Below are 13,737 nucleotides of genomic sequence, written 5' to 3'. Positions count from 1 at the left end.
GTTTGCAGATGAAGATAGTACTTAAGACTAATGGATGTGCTACCATATATGTAATGAAAAGATGAGGTTCTTTGCGTAGGAACATTTTGAAAATCAATCATATTTAACAAACATCTCTCATCGTGTATGGCCGCCTTTAGCTAACCTGTAGCTCTGCAGATCTTGCTGAACTTCTGAGTCACATTTGACCATGTCATTCAGCAACAACTGCAGAACCCTAGTCCCCCAGTTATTGATAAAACTGGGGAGCAGAGGTACTGTCAGGAGAGCACACAGTAACCTGGGATCTCTGAAACATGGTATAGCCACTCATGACAGAAGGAGGTATACAAAACCACCACACACAGAAACACGCTGACATTATACTAACATACAAGCATAAAGACACCTAACACATGAGAATCTTAACCAGAAATCTGGGACTGTATTGATGTAAAAATTCGGAACTCTAAAGCGTGTTTTGAGTTTAATAGTGATACATGTAATCAAATATTATATAAAAATACAGTATATTATACAGTATATACTGTATTATTAGGCTCCATGCATTAATAGTAAGTTAATTCATCAGCATGATAATGTTGCTTAGGTAATCAAATATGCATTAGGCCAATAAACGCTGACTACAAAATCACAGATTTGGGTCCTGATAAGTGGACAAGTGCAATTGTAAATATATTTTTTTACTTTGTTGAAAAGAGAATAGTTTTTTTACTGCCAATGGCTATTGCAATGTACACCATATTCATTGCTCCTGCTCTTTTTAACCTGCTGCCGTATTCAGGGGCAGTCTAATAGAAAATTATGCCAATCAACAGCTACTGTGCATGGCAGATGATTTTATTTGCTATGATCAGACCCAGTCATTGGCCTGGCACATGCAAAGGAGCTTATCAGCATCTGGGTGCATCAGATGTGCCAGCCACAAGTATTCAGGGCAGAGTAAAGCTTATGATTTTTGCAACACGGAACTTATACCTAATTTGTTGCACATGGAAGGTAATCCTGTTTTTATTTAATGGTGCACTTATGTCACTTTGAAGTGTATTTATCCAGTTTCACATATCTTTCCATGATCTTAGTGTTATTCCACAGGTCAGAAGGTATGTGCCCTGGTTCCATCACATCCCTGCAGCTCATACATTGACTGATTACTAAGGAGAATGATATGGCTTGGTTACCTATTGTGACTCTTTAGGTAATGATGAAGCAGGGCTTCCCTGAGTAATCAGCCTGTCTAAAAGCAGCTGGAGATAACTAGCTAGAGAAATACCCCCAGGCATCTGCCTGTCATGTGTAGTGCTGCTACCTGCCACCATTTATCATTGAGAACAGGGAGAGATGGGCTAAGATGCATGACCATTTTTTCAACAGGTTGAAAGGCAAGGAAGGACTTGCTGTCCCCTTCAAGCACTAACCCAATACAGTTGATCTATAGCGCATCATAACACAATGCGGTTATTGATTAATGTTGTTGATCTTATAAATCAAAGACTGTGTCAGGCCTATGGTAAGGTAAGTGCACACTAGCTCGTGAAATGTTAGCATTTGTTTGGACATGCTTGCCACATATACCCTGAAGGCCACATCAGAGGTGATTATCGTCCACTCTGAGTACAGTTACAGCGAACATTACTTGTAATTTTCAAAGAACTCCACTAATGACACTTCACTTTTAAGCTGGCTACATGAGATAACACAAATGCACTTTCAGAGGACCTTTTTTTTATCTATTATCTGCAAGCCTCCATGCCTCTAATGCTGAAACACATGTAGAGGAATGTGACCTTTTCAGTACAATGTAGGTGTCATTGGTGGGGGCTTTTACATTTACTGACTTCCAGTGATCTTAAAGGGTTCGGCTCAGACATATTCGGAAATGTGGCCAGTCCTTTTCAACATAATGTAGGTTCCAATGGTAGGGAGTGCACAGATGCTGGGGTTAATTTACTAGGCAAAACACCTGTTCACTTTTCATGGGGACTTTCCCCTGATTTTCCTTAGGCTGCATTCACACCTCCGCGACAAGCAACGCCGCGTACGCGGCGTATTTTCCCGCGAATAGTGTATCTTTTTTTTTTTTTTTTAAATCCTTCCCATTGCTGTCAATGGCCGAACGCCAATGTCGCGGGTCCGGGACTTTTTTTCAGGCGACAGGCGTACAGCGTCTATGAGATGTGAACCATCTCCATAGACAGCAATGGGAATTCTCCCCTCTAGCGGCACAAGCGTCCGGCGTCGGGAGTTTTGTCGCCTAGATGTGAATGGGCTCTCAGAGCTTAGTAAATGCGGTTACATTTTACTTTGCAGAGAACACCCAACCACATGTAAGAAAAAAGAATGCAGTATTTTTGCTTGCAAACGATTGGATGATTGAAATTAGCAGAGGTTCACCTAATTCACTAAGCTCTGGAATAGTCTAAATTTCCTTTAGTAAATCAACCCTATTTATTCCCATCAGGGATGGACAGGCCATCGGGACTACCGGGAGATTCCCGGTGGGCCGATGGCTCAGTGGGCCGGTCGGAAGGTCCGCGACAATCTAGCGTCAATTGCCAACAGATGGCGCCTGACGGGTAGATTGAGATTTAGCGAGCATGCAGAGTAGCGCAAGAAGTGCGTGTAATATGTTCTCTCTCCTTTCACGCCACTCATGCTGCTCCCCGGCGGCCTCTCCTCTCATCTTGTCCATCCCCATTTGCTTGTGACATCATCTGGGATTTACACAGACACAAATAGGCACACCTCCAACTCTGCAGCTCTCATTGCATAGCTCCCAACTGTCCCTGATTTCGAGGGACTGTCCCTGATTTGGAGCAATGTCCCTCCATCCCTCATTCCTCCTCATTTGTCCCTCATTTTGGTCTGATTTATAGAGTTGTATATAAAATGCACTTTTTATCTATCAAAAAGTGTTTTCCAGCACTAAACCTTTCATCTGATTTCTAAATTGCTGCATTTGTAAATTCCAAAAACCAATATAAAGGAATAGTAGTGGTAAAAAAGCACTTGTGGGTTTAACCAATCTTTTTTTTTGTATAATTCTCCTTTAAGGGGGCGTGGCAAGGGGTGTGTCCTATGCCTGCATACTTTTGCTGATAGGTGTCCCTCATTCCCATCTCAGAAAGTTGGGAGGTATGTCATTGGCCCCCGTATGACTCATTCCCCCTCCCTTCCTGGCAAACTCCTATTAAGGGGGAGAGAGCTGTGCATGATGTCATAAGCCTAGTTTTTTTACCAGACAAGAAACAGGACGTGGGCTGTATAAGGTATTTACTGGCAGGAACATTTTTTTTTTACTTTTTAAAGTTAAAAAACAAGGGCAGAAGATTTAATAGATGGAAAGATCAAAAAATGACTGAAGTTCCCGCTTTAAGGAGTGGACAAACAACACACATTATTCTAGAATGTGCCCCATAGGGACGGGCCGCCACAGACACTGACTCCCAATGGTTTTCTGGAACATGGCTACTCTTCTTTAGCATGCTGTAAGTATTCAACGTAGAGGTCACAAACAACAATTTTTCTGGTTTGTTTCAGAGATCAAATGATTTACATCCTAGCAATCATTTCAACTCCTGAAACCTAGCTTCAGAAAAAAGACATTCGTTAACAGACTAAATTTTAAGAATCAAAAGTGGCCTGTAAAAAAAAAAAAGCTATTAAAAAGTTTTTGTTTGGACCGAGTTCTTTTTTTTAACTTGCTCTAAATGTACCCAAACACCATGTTTTATTTAGGTGAACTGCAGGGAAGGTTCAGTAAGCTTTCCCAAAGCACATTGACATACTTCAGAACAGTAACATGTCTCTAGTGTGCACTTAACTCTCTGGGGTCAGAATCTCACACATCTCTTACTGTTACTTTACAACCTAAGCCATGTCCTTTATACAAGCAAAACATTTTTTTCCTTTATAGAGAACATAACATAGTTTGCGTTACTGACCCAGAACAAGTATGCAGATACGTATTTCTGACCGCACTCTGACTCTTTTGATTTGCATACATGTTTCAGGTCAGTGACTCAGTATTGAAGACAGGAGGTCAGCATAATAGCAAGGCATCTAGAATGTGTGCCCTCATATTTATTTTAATTGGGGTCTTGTTTTATTTAGCTTCCAGCAATCCATTTTAGACTGTCCTACCTATTTTTTTTTTACAGGTAAATAAGCCAAATGGTCAGAGTATGCTGCCATTTAGGAAAGGATTGCATACACATTACAGATACACATTAATAATGTAAAAAATAAAAAACTCCACGCACTATACAACATTGTACATATTGCGTGTCAAACATCAGATGCATACAGACACAAATCCACACTGGTGCAACACTGATTAAATGATGCAAAAACACATCCAATGTATCTCGGCAGCCTAAGAAGGGAAGAACACTCACCCAGCCCGCTGTTTTTTGGACTTGTCAGATATACCATCCCGAGACATTAATTTGTTGAATACAATTATGCCAATGAGCATGTTAACCTATAGCAAAGATCAGAAGATATTTGAACATATAAAACATTAATGTAGTCCGCAAACAAAATGACATTTTGTCAAAGCCAGGCTGCAAAGAAAGTAATAAACTTGGACATCATTTTTATTGTATAGGTTTAGAATGCCCTGTGGTGGCAGCAAGCCGGAGATCAAAACCATTGCTTAACATAAAGAGCATTTGTCCGGGTCTCCAGTGGTGTGACCCGCCCCTGCAGAGTGCTCCAATCAACACCCCTGCTTAACAAATTTTCAATGTTGATCAGCAGTCCTGATTTGCAGCATGCCACAAGCACAGATCATTTTGAGCTGCCTTAACACAATAAACATTAACATGCATGCTAGAACACATTGCAACTAGGGAGCTGCTGTGGCTCAGCGCTATTGGCACTGCGCTGACAAACCATTAACCTCTGCAGCTCGGGGGTTCGGATCCTGGTCTCGGCTACATGTGAATTGAGTTTGGTGGTCTCAGCCCGACTCCCGGTGGGTGTGCTATGCGAGGTAAGCCTGCGCTTAGTACGCCCACCCCCCTCCCACAAAAACCACCACACTTACACGCACTTGAAATTGAGTTAACATGCACGCACTTTGACCACGTGGTCTCTAAAAAGAGAGGCGAAGGACTAACGGGGCTGGTTGAGCGGGCTAGGTCCTCTCACTCCCTTATAGGGAGTCCCTCTGCCCCGTTGGGCTTAAAAGCGGAGCAGGTAGGGCGGGCTGTGTGGGAGGACCCCTCACATACCCGTCATTGCCACCCGGGGCATGGAGAAAGGTGGCAGATTGCCTCTGGGGGAGGCCTGCCTACTCCCAACTCCTGCAGTCCGGCTCCTCTCTCGAGTACACGCACAAAATACACTTTAAAAGAAAAAAAAAATAGAACACATTGCAACACACTGGACAGGTGTAAACGAGGCCTTAAAGTGTCACTAAACCCATATCATAAAAAACTCTCAATAAATGCTGTATTACATACTGTTCATGCTCACTCGGTCACTATGAGATTCGTTTTCTGTATTCTGCAAAAATCCTGGTTCATCCTGCTGCTCTCTATCTCCCTGTTCTGTGCATGTTCCCAATTCAGCTAAGGATTGTGCAGCTGTGGTGGCAACTCGGCACATGCTCAGTTTTAAGTGAGTTTGCTAAGCTATTGCTAGACTTGCCAGGCTTCACAATTTTTTTGCACAATTGCAGCAAGTCCGCATTGCATGACTCCAGATTAACTTTCTTTGGAAACAGTCTGCAAGTCTGCAGCAAGTTCTGGTTCAGTTATGTTGTGCGATAGTCATCTCACCACAGGGGTCACTGTGGCTGAATTTTTTATGCTGTCGACTTGCAGAGCTCTTGCTGTAGACTCACACTGCAACTTTGCTCTTGCTTGAGACTTGCCACTCACATTTGTTACAAAATGTAAAAGTGTTAATTAGAACTTGTGCTTCAAATGCTCTACAAATGTACAACTTGCCAGTGCAAATGTGCAGCAAGTTAACAGACTTACAATTCAACACTGCCACAAATTGGGTCCATGCCTACTAACCAGATAAGCACAATGGGCATGGGATATTACATGTAGATTAATGGAGGCTTCACCTTTCTCTTAGTCTAGGACACAGGCTGGGGGCGAGTGACAGAAATCCCTGCATACCATGTTATTGCCAAAAAATAAAGATTTATTTTCCAAAAATATATCTGTATGACAATTTAAAACAGTTCATTCATATTAATTATTTATTTTTACTCTGTATTCCAAAGGGGGTTTTTTTTTAACATGTGACCAGTACCAGAGAGCTAGAAGCTTCTCCTGCTTATGTTTCCTGCAGACAGGCTGGGAAAGGTCTGGGTCATTTGGCCTCTGTAAATTGATTAGGAAAAATGTACTTAGATTTTTTTTAAATTAAAATAATTGCGGTGCCACCATCCATATACAGAAATAGAAGGGATAATGTAAATTAAACAGTATGTTAAGTATCACTTTAAGTGTTTCCCAGGAAGCAAGGATAAGTTTCTACAAATTTTTGGCAGTATTGAATTGTAAGTCTTGTTAACTTGCTGCACATTTTCACTCGAAAGTTGTACATTTGCATAGCACAAATTTGCATGGCAAGTCTCTAGCAAGAGCAAAGTTGCAGTGGTGAGTCTACATCAAGAGCTCTGCAAGTCTACAGCATGAAAATTCCATCACACCTGTGGTGGGATGACTATTGCACAACATAACTGGAGCAGAACTTGCAACAGACTTGCAGAATGTTTGCAAATAAATTTGATCTGGAGTCATGCAATGCGGACTTACAGCAATTGTGCAACAAACTTGTGAAGCCTGGCAAGTCTAGCAATAGCTTAGCAAGTTATTTTCAAACTTGCAGCATCATTGCTTTCTATCTGGGTTCTCAGCTTTAATAACATATATGCCCATAGTATAGGCAAATATGTACCTTAAAGGGATTGTATTGGCAGAATGTTTTGTATCCTAATGTATGAAAATAAAAATCTTTCTGGGTGCAGCAGCTCCCCTCAGCCCCCCTATTACTTTCCTGAGCCACCTCTCGATCCAGTGATGTCCACGAGGGCCTCGGCCATCCGTGACTCTCCCTTCTGATTGGCTGAGACACAGCAGCGGCACTATTGGCCCCCACCGCTATCAATCAAAGTCAGTTAGCCAATGGGAAGATATAGGGGGTGGGCCGAACCACAGCTCCATGTCTGAATGGACACATGGAGCTGCGGCTCAGTTCGGGTGTCCCTATAGCAAGCTGCTTGCTGTGGGGGCACTCAACAGGAGGGAGGAGCCAGGAGCACAGAAGAGGGACCCGAGAAGAGGAGAATCCTGGCTGCTCTGTGCAAATCCACTGCATTGAGCAGGTAAATATAACATGTATAACATGTTTGCTATTTTTTTAGGGGAAAAAAAGAGTTTACAATCACTTTAAACCCTAGTGAACTAATTGCCATTAACCCCTTGATAGATGTAACACTTTTTCAAGAAACTTTTTGAAATATCAGCTGTGTTTCTTTAAAAGGTATATCCAAAAATGTACTTCTATGTATAAAATAGTAGGCAGACTTGGGGTACATTTATGCTATATTTAGAAGGTATTTTGTCCGCCAACAATTTTATTTCAATAGCAGTTACAGTTATCTGTAGCTTAAATTTCTTTTTTTAAGCTATTTGGTTGTAACATTGTGTTTTTGTCAGTTTCTGCATGCTTTGAAAAATTACACACAGTATCTAATTTAATAGAAAGAGCTTAGGTGAACATGTGTGCCCTTCAAACAGCCAATCAGGTACTGAAAAATTAATTGTCTTCTTCACACTATTTGGTCTGCTTCGCTTTTCACCATGGTAATCAGACCCATTGTACATAGGTACCCAAGGTCACACAGCAGTGGTAGATAATAACAATAATAATAATAATAATAGTGAGAGAGGTTCCAGTCTAAAACTAAAGCTCTACATCCAGCAACCAATGTATGGAAAGGGCAGACTGGAGGAAAGTGCTACCTCCTAGCTGGCATCATATCTGCAGATTTCAATAAGAAGACAAAGGTGATGACAGTCACAGTGCTTACCAGAACAATGACAGCTGCTGGGCCAACAAAGGCGTAGAGTAAGCCTCCTTCCAGAGAAAGCCAGCAGCTAGAGGTCAAATGACACAAGTGGTTAGACAAAGTAGAAATGTATGTACTGACTCGAGTGCATCATCTTAAGAAAATCTGTTCGGGGGTGATGTAGGATTATTGTGCTGCACACATAAAAAGTATTTATTATCGATAAAAAGGATAAGTCTGTATCCATAAATTCCTGATATGTCACTTTATACAGCAACAGTACCATTTTTCAGAAAAAGCTGTACCCTTAATCATTAACCACTTCCCGCCCAAGGACAACATATGACGTCCTGGACTTTGAGTGGAGCTATCTGAATGATACCTGCAGCTACAGGCATCATCCAGACAGTGGCGGCCACTCCTTAGGGGAGCACAGGCACCACCCCCCCCCCCCCCAATCCATGCACCCGGCCCCCTAATTTACATGCAGGGTGTGTGACACATGGATTTCTATGGATTTATTTCCAGAAGAACATGATTAGAGTCTGAGGCTCTAATTGGCTTTAAAAAAGGGTGAGCTCAAGGCGCAGAGCACTGTGTCCTGAGCCCACCCTGTTGTATAACATTAGTGAATTAATATTCACTAATGTCTTCCTGTTCTCCTCCCAGCCAATCAGGAAGTGGTTCCTGAGACCCCATCGGCAGGGAGCCCTAAGACTCCATTGGCCCGGAGTCTGAAGACCCGATTGGCTGGGAGGAGAAACGATGGCTGGGACACGGAGGAGACTGAGGGGGGAATTCACGGTAGCAGCCCTGACCTGCACAGCTTAAGTGCAGGGCTGATGGGGCCTGGCGGGGGAGCCGGCAGTGTTGTCAATGGTGTGTAGTGGCGGGCTTGAGCAAACAGGAAGGGGTTAGTATGGGGTGGTGGGCTGGTTTGATGGCGGGGTCTGTGATCAGGCCTGTCTGCCTCCCCTCTGACTGATGGAGCACCAGCCGCTACTGTATCCAAATATATTTTTTCAGCCATTCCCTGTAAAGTAAAAGTAATCATAGCGCTCTTGATTGCTTTTACACCCCGCTTCCGCCGCCCTTCATTGCTTCTCCCAGCTCGCCTGTGCAATCAGCGAGTCGAAAAGTGAATCTGGCAGCGGCAGTGGTTTACCATTTGTAAACACTGTCATTAAACAATTGATTTTTTTTTTCCAAAGCACCCCCATCTCCTTGTGATCGCAAGCAGAAGCGCACGCATACTTTGGTCACGCAACCACATATGTAAACGGCATTCAAGCCACACATGTGAGGTATCACCACGATCATTACATATAATAATTCTAGCACTAGACCTCCTCTGTAACTCTAAATATTTTTTAAAACGTCATCTATGGAGACTTTTAAGTACCAAAGTTTTGGCGCCATTCCACGAGTGTGTGCAATTTTAAAGCGTGACATGTTAGGTATCTAATTACTTGGCGTAACATCATCTTTCACATTATACTAAATACCTGGGCTAACTTTAGTGTTTTTTTTTTTTATTCATTCAAAAAAATCTTGTTTGAAAAATTGCTCTGAAAATGCTGTTACATAAAAAGTTGCAACAACCGCCATTTTATTCCCTAGGGCAGGGGTGTCAAACTCAATTTCATCGTGGGCTGTATCAGCGTTATGATTGCCCTCAAAAGGGCCGGTTGTATCTGTAAGATTAAATGTCCAGCGCATCTCCTCCCCTTACATTAGATGTCAAGAGCCAACCCACCATCAGAAGCTGAGTCCCCCACTCTCCCTTACATCACAGTGTACCCCCCTTTCCTTATGCTGCTGCTGGGAAGAAGCTGGATGCATTGCTTGAAAGCAGAAAGTAAGGGTCTGGAGGAGGACCAGAGGAGTGCGAGGCCACATGAAATGGCCTGGAGGGCCGGGTTTGGCCCGTGGGCCTTGTGTTTGACACCTGTGCCCTAGGGGCTCTGCTTACAAATATGTATATATAATGTTTGGGGGTTCTGAGTAGTTTTCTAGCAAAAAAATATGATTTTTACACGTAGTAGAGGAGTGCCAGAATATCCCTGTGCTCCAATTCAGTGACTTTGCCTAGGCTGAAAATATATCATCAGTCTGTAGCAGGCAAGAGGAAACATGTGGCTGTGGGGCTAACCTAGTTCAGCCAATAACTGCACAGCACTGATCCAGCATCTCATTCCAGGGAGTAGATGCTGACCACGGATTCGTGAACAAAGAATCTTCTGATGAAAAAACAAATGAGTCAATTGTCAGGAGGACTACTGTGATTTCTGTGAGGGGTAATATGTATCCGTGCATGTCCCACATTACTTAGCATGTATACACCTAATATGAACAATTATTTAGGATGCTATGTCCACACCATGGAATTATTATTATCAAATTAGATAAAGGTTTTAAAAAACCTTGTTTCTAGCACAGTTTATATATATATATATATATATATATATATATGGCTCTGTAATGCGAGGGTTACAGTGGCGGCTAGATCCTTTTCCGCTATGAAATTTTCTGACAGTTGTCTCATTAGAATCATATTGATTTCACTGTACTGCTGAACAGATGATATGCAATAAGTACTTAAATATCTAAGTAGCAAACCGATTAATCGTTTTCGTAGCCCTAGGCTAACTGAGCTTTTCTCAGCAGTCATTAAGCAAGGATGTTCATCGTGTTCTTGATACATACATAACAGTCATTGGGAGGCTTTTTAAAGCTATAATTACATTATTTAAAAAATATCTAAATATGGAAGCATAATAAACAATTTGCGAAAGTTCCAAAAAATAATTCAAGACAAATATTATAATAACTTAAAGTATTTGGAAATTCTTACATATACCTAATAATCTAGTCTCAGGTGATACACAAAGATGAAACAGATCCTCCTATTTATATATGTTGAACCTGTTTATCTGCAGCCTCTCTTCTGAGAGCTGATTGTAGGGAAGGGACACCTCCCAAAACACAGTACTCAGGAAACACAATGAGGCTGTCAATCACAGGGTGTGTGTTGGAGCTCTCCTCCCCCGCCTCCCATTTATCTCTTTCAGTTGGGAAAACCTGTCAGAAATGACTCAGAGCAATGAGGCAGATGAGCACACACAGTGCTTTGGATAGAGACAAGTACACAGTATAGTGGGATGTGCTTTGTTCATGGCAGAGGTTTACAACCATTTTAAAAGTATTACTTAAACATGCATTATAGTTTTCATTCAAATAAAAAAGACTTACTAGTGGGGAGTCCCATATCCTTTCGTTCGGGTGAAACCAACAGACACGGCAACCACTAAAGCCGGTAACCCTGACAGAAGAATCAAACTATTCAGTATTTAAAATAGATTAAGAGAAATTAAAACCACAGTCACTGTTAGAATTTTATTAGTTTGAGAAAAAAATTCCATCCCACTCATTCAATTTCTTCATCACTACAATTGAAAATGATTGTTGATTTGATTCCATAACTATTAGAAAATGTAACGGACATAATGAAAATTAACTTTTTCAAATACAATTCTACTGTTGTATGGTCTGTTAAACAAATTTCCAAGTTAAAAGAAAAAAAAAAAAAAGACTAGACTGACTCTCTGCCTGTCTATATATCCATGTTGGGTTCCTTATTGCTGTCCCAGAGGTCCATTTTTGTTGGTGGAAAAGTGTACTTTTAGTTCATCCCTTATGGGTTCATAAACCTTGATGCAAACTGCTATCTTGTGTGACAGCCTGTGCTTCTTGTCATTAGTCATTAGTTTTAACTCCACAGAAGAAGAGTGGGTAATTGTCATCATGAGTCTCTTATGCCCCCAGCTTTTGTCTCTTGAGTGGTTATAATGCCACGTCATTTGTTACTAAGGTCCATATCCATAGGTGTGCGCAGAGAGGAAAGGAGGGAAGCCAGCAGCACTGCAGGGGGTGCACTACAGGGACAAGCCCGGGCAGTAGGGGAAATCGGCACCGCACAGAGGGCCAGATTCACAAAAGAGATACAATAGCGCATCTCCTGATACGCCGTTGTTTCTCTGTGATCCGCCCGTCCTAACTATGTGGCTGATTCATAGAATCAGTTACGCATAGATAGCCCTAAGATCCGACAGGTGTAATTGACTTACACTGTCGGATCTTAGGAATGCAATTCTATGCCAGCCGCTAGGTGGCGAGGCCATTGCGGTCGGCGTAGAATATGCAAATGACTACTTACGGCGATCCACGAACGTCCGCGTTACCCGTCGCTCTAACTTTACGTTGTTTCCGTCGAGATACGCGTCGTAAAATTAGGGCTGAGCCCTAGGTGTTCTAAGCCATGTTAAGTATGGCCGTCGTTCCTGTGTCGAAATGTAAAAAATCACGTTGTTTGCGTAAGTCGTCCGTGAATGGCGCTGGACACCATTTACGTTAATGTCTAAACAAATGACGTTCGTGCGTCATCATTTAGCGCAATGCACGTCGGGTAGTTTTCCCGATGGAGCATGCGCAGTACGTTCGGCGCGGGAACACGCCTAATTTAAATGGTGCCCACCCCATTTGAATTAGGCGGGCTTGTGCCGAGCGGATTTACGTTACACCGCCGCAAGTTTACAGGTAAGAGCTTTGTGAATCAGGCACTTACGCTGTAAACCTGCGGCGGTGTAACGTAAATGGGATACGTTACGCTGCCGTGGAGCAACGTAAATGTATCAGAATCTGGTCCAGAGTGATTAAGGTGTGCCCAGGCACACCCGGCACACCACCTGCGCACACCTATGTCCATATCAGATAAGTGATCCTTTCTTTGGCAACAGGACATAAGCACCTATTTTACAGCATCACTCCCTTACTGGAAGGACCAGTCAAACCTTGCTTTATTGCAGGCTAACACTGTGCAAAAATCTCCCTCTTCCGTTCAGCAAGTAGGTGATGCTGTAGAAACAAATGAGTAGTTTGCAGTGTTTTCTCCACACTTTCCAGCGATCCCGTTTCTTCCAGTGATAGGATTGAGAGTGTGACAGGGGCCTAAGGTTAACCAGTCACTTTGGGTAGGAAAATACAGCACAAGATAGTTGGCATAGGGGGCACACAATATTATTTCAGCCCTTTAAGTTAGTGGTAACTGGAAACAACGTACTTTACTTTCAAAATATGCTGCAGAATATATAACTCCTTATTTTTGATATTCTGTTACTAATGGGCCCATACAGTTAACAGACAAGCAGGCATACACTTGGCTTATATTTTTGGCTATAATTTGTGGTTATCCTTTTTATCATTAGAATAAACATAGCGGTTTGACAACAGAGAAAGACTGTTTCATTTGATCAGCTCTAATTACATTGAGGACTCTGACATGGGATATAATTAAAATGCTAAATGCTGTGGTAAGGAAAAGAGAAAAGGCAAATTTAAAATGAACAGAAAATAAAAAGAAAGCTTCTACCATTAATGTCTAGTACAGTGATCTCCAAACTGCAGCCGTGGGCCGAATGCGGCCCTTTTCTTGCCTTTATCTGGCTCTTCGGACACTTACCCCCCACTGACATCAATAGGAGGGTACCAACTGTGGGGAACCATTCCTTTCATGGACACCAACAATGAAGCATTTTTCCTTCCACTGACACCAATGATGGTACACTATTCCTTTCACTAATACCAATAATGAGACACTATTCCTCCCACTGATATATCAATGATGGGACAATATTCCTCCC

General features: G+C 42.2%; 1 protein-coding gene across 10 annotated transcripts in view; it reads right to left on the bottom strand.

Annotated features, from left to right (window-relative positions):
- The window catches only part of ADGRB2 (adhesion G protein-coupled receptor B2), a 609,344-nt gene that overhangs the window by 41,445 nt on the left and 554,162 nt on the right, over positions 1-13,737 (bottom strand). For all 10 annotated transcript variants that reach the window (XM_040337071.1, XM_040337074.1, XM_040337076.1 and 7 more), the window contains 3 exons: positions 11,291-11,360; positions 8,060-8,126; positions 4,398-4,483 (listed from right to left, as the gene is read on the bottom strand). In XM_040337071.1, coding sequence (XP_040193005.1) covers positions 4,398-4,483; positions 8,060-8,126; positions 11,291-11,360 — 223 coding nt within the window. The remainder of the gene's footprint in view (positions 1-4,397; positions 4,484-8,059; positions 8,127-11,290; positions 11,361-13,737) is intronic.

This window comes from Rana temporaria, chromosome 2 (genome assembly GCF_905171775.1).
Source record: "Rana temporaria chromosome 2, aRanTem1.1, whole genome shotgun sequence".
Taxonomy (NCBI): Eukaryota; Metazoa; Chordata; class Amphibia; order Anura; family Ranidae; genus Rana; species Rana temporaria.
This window is presented reverse-complemented; position numbering and strand designations above follow the sequence as displayed.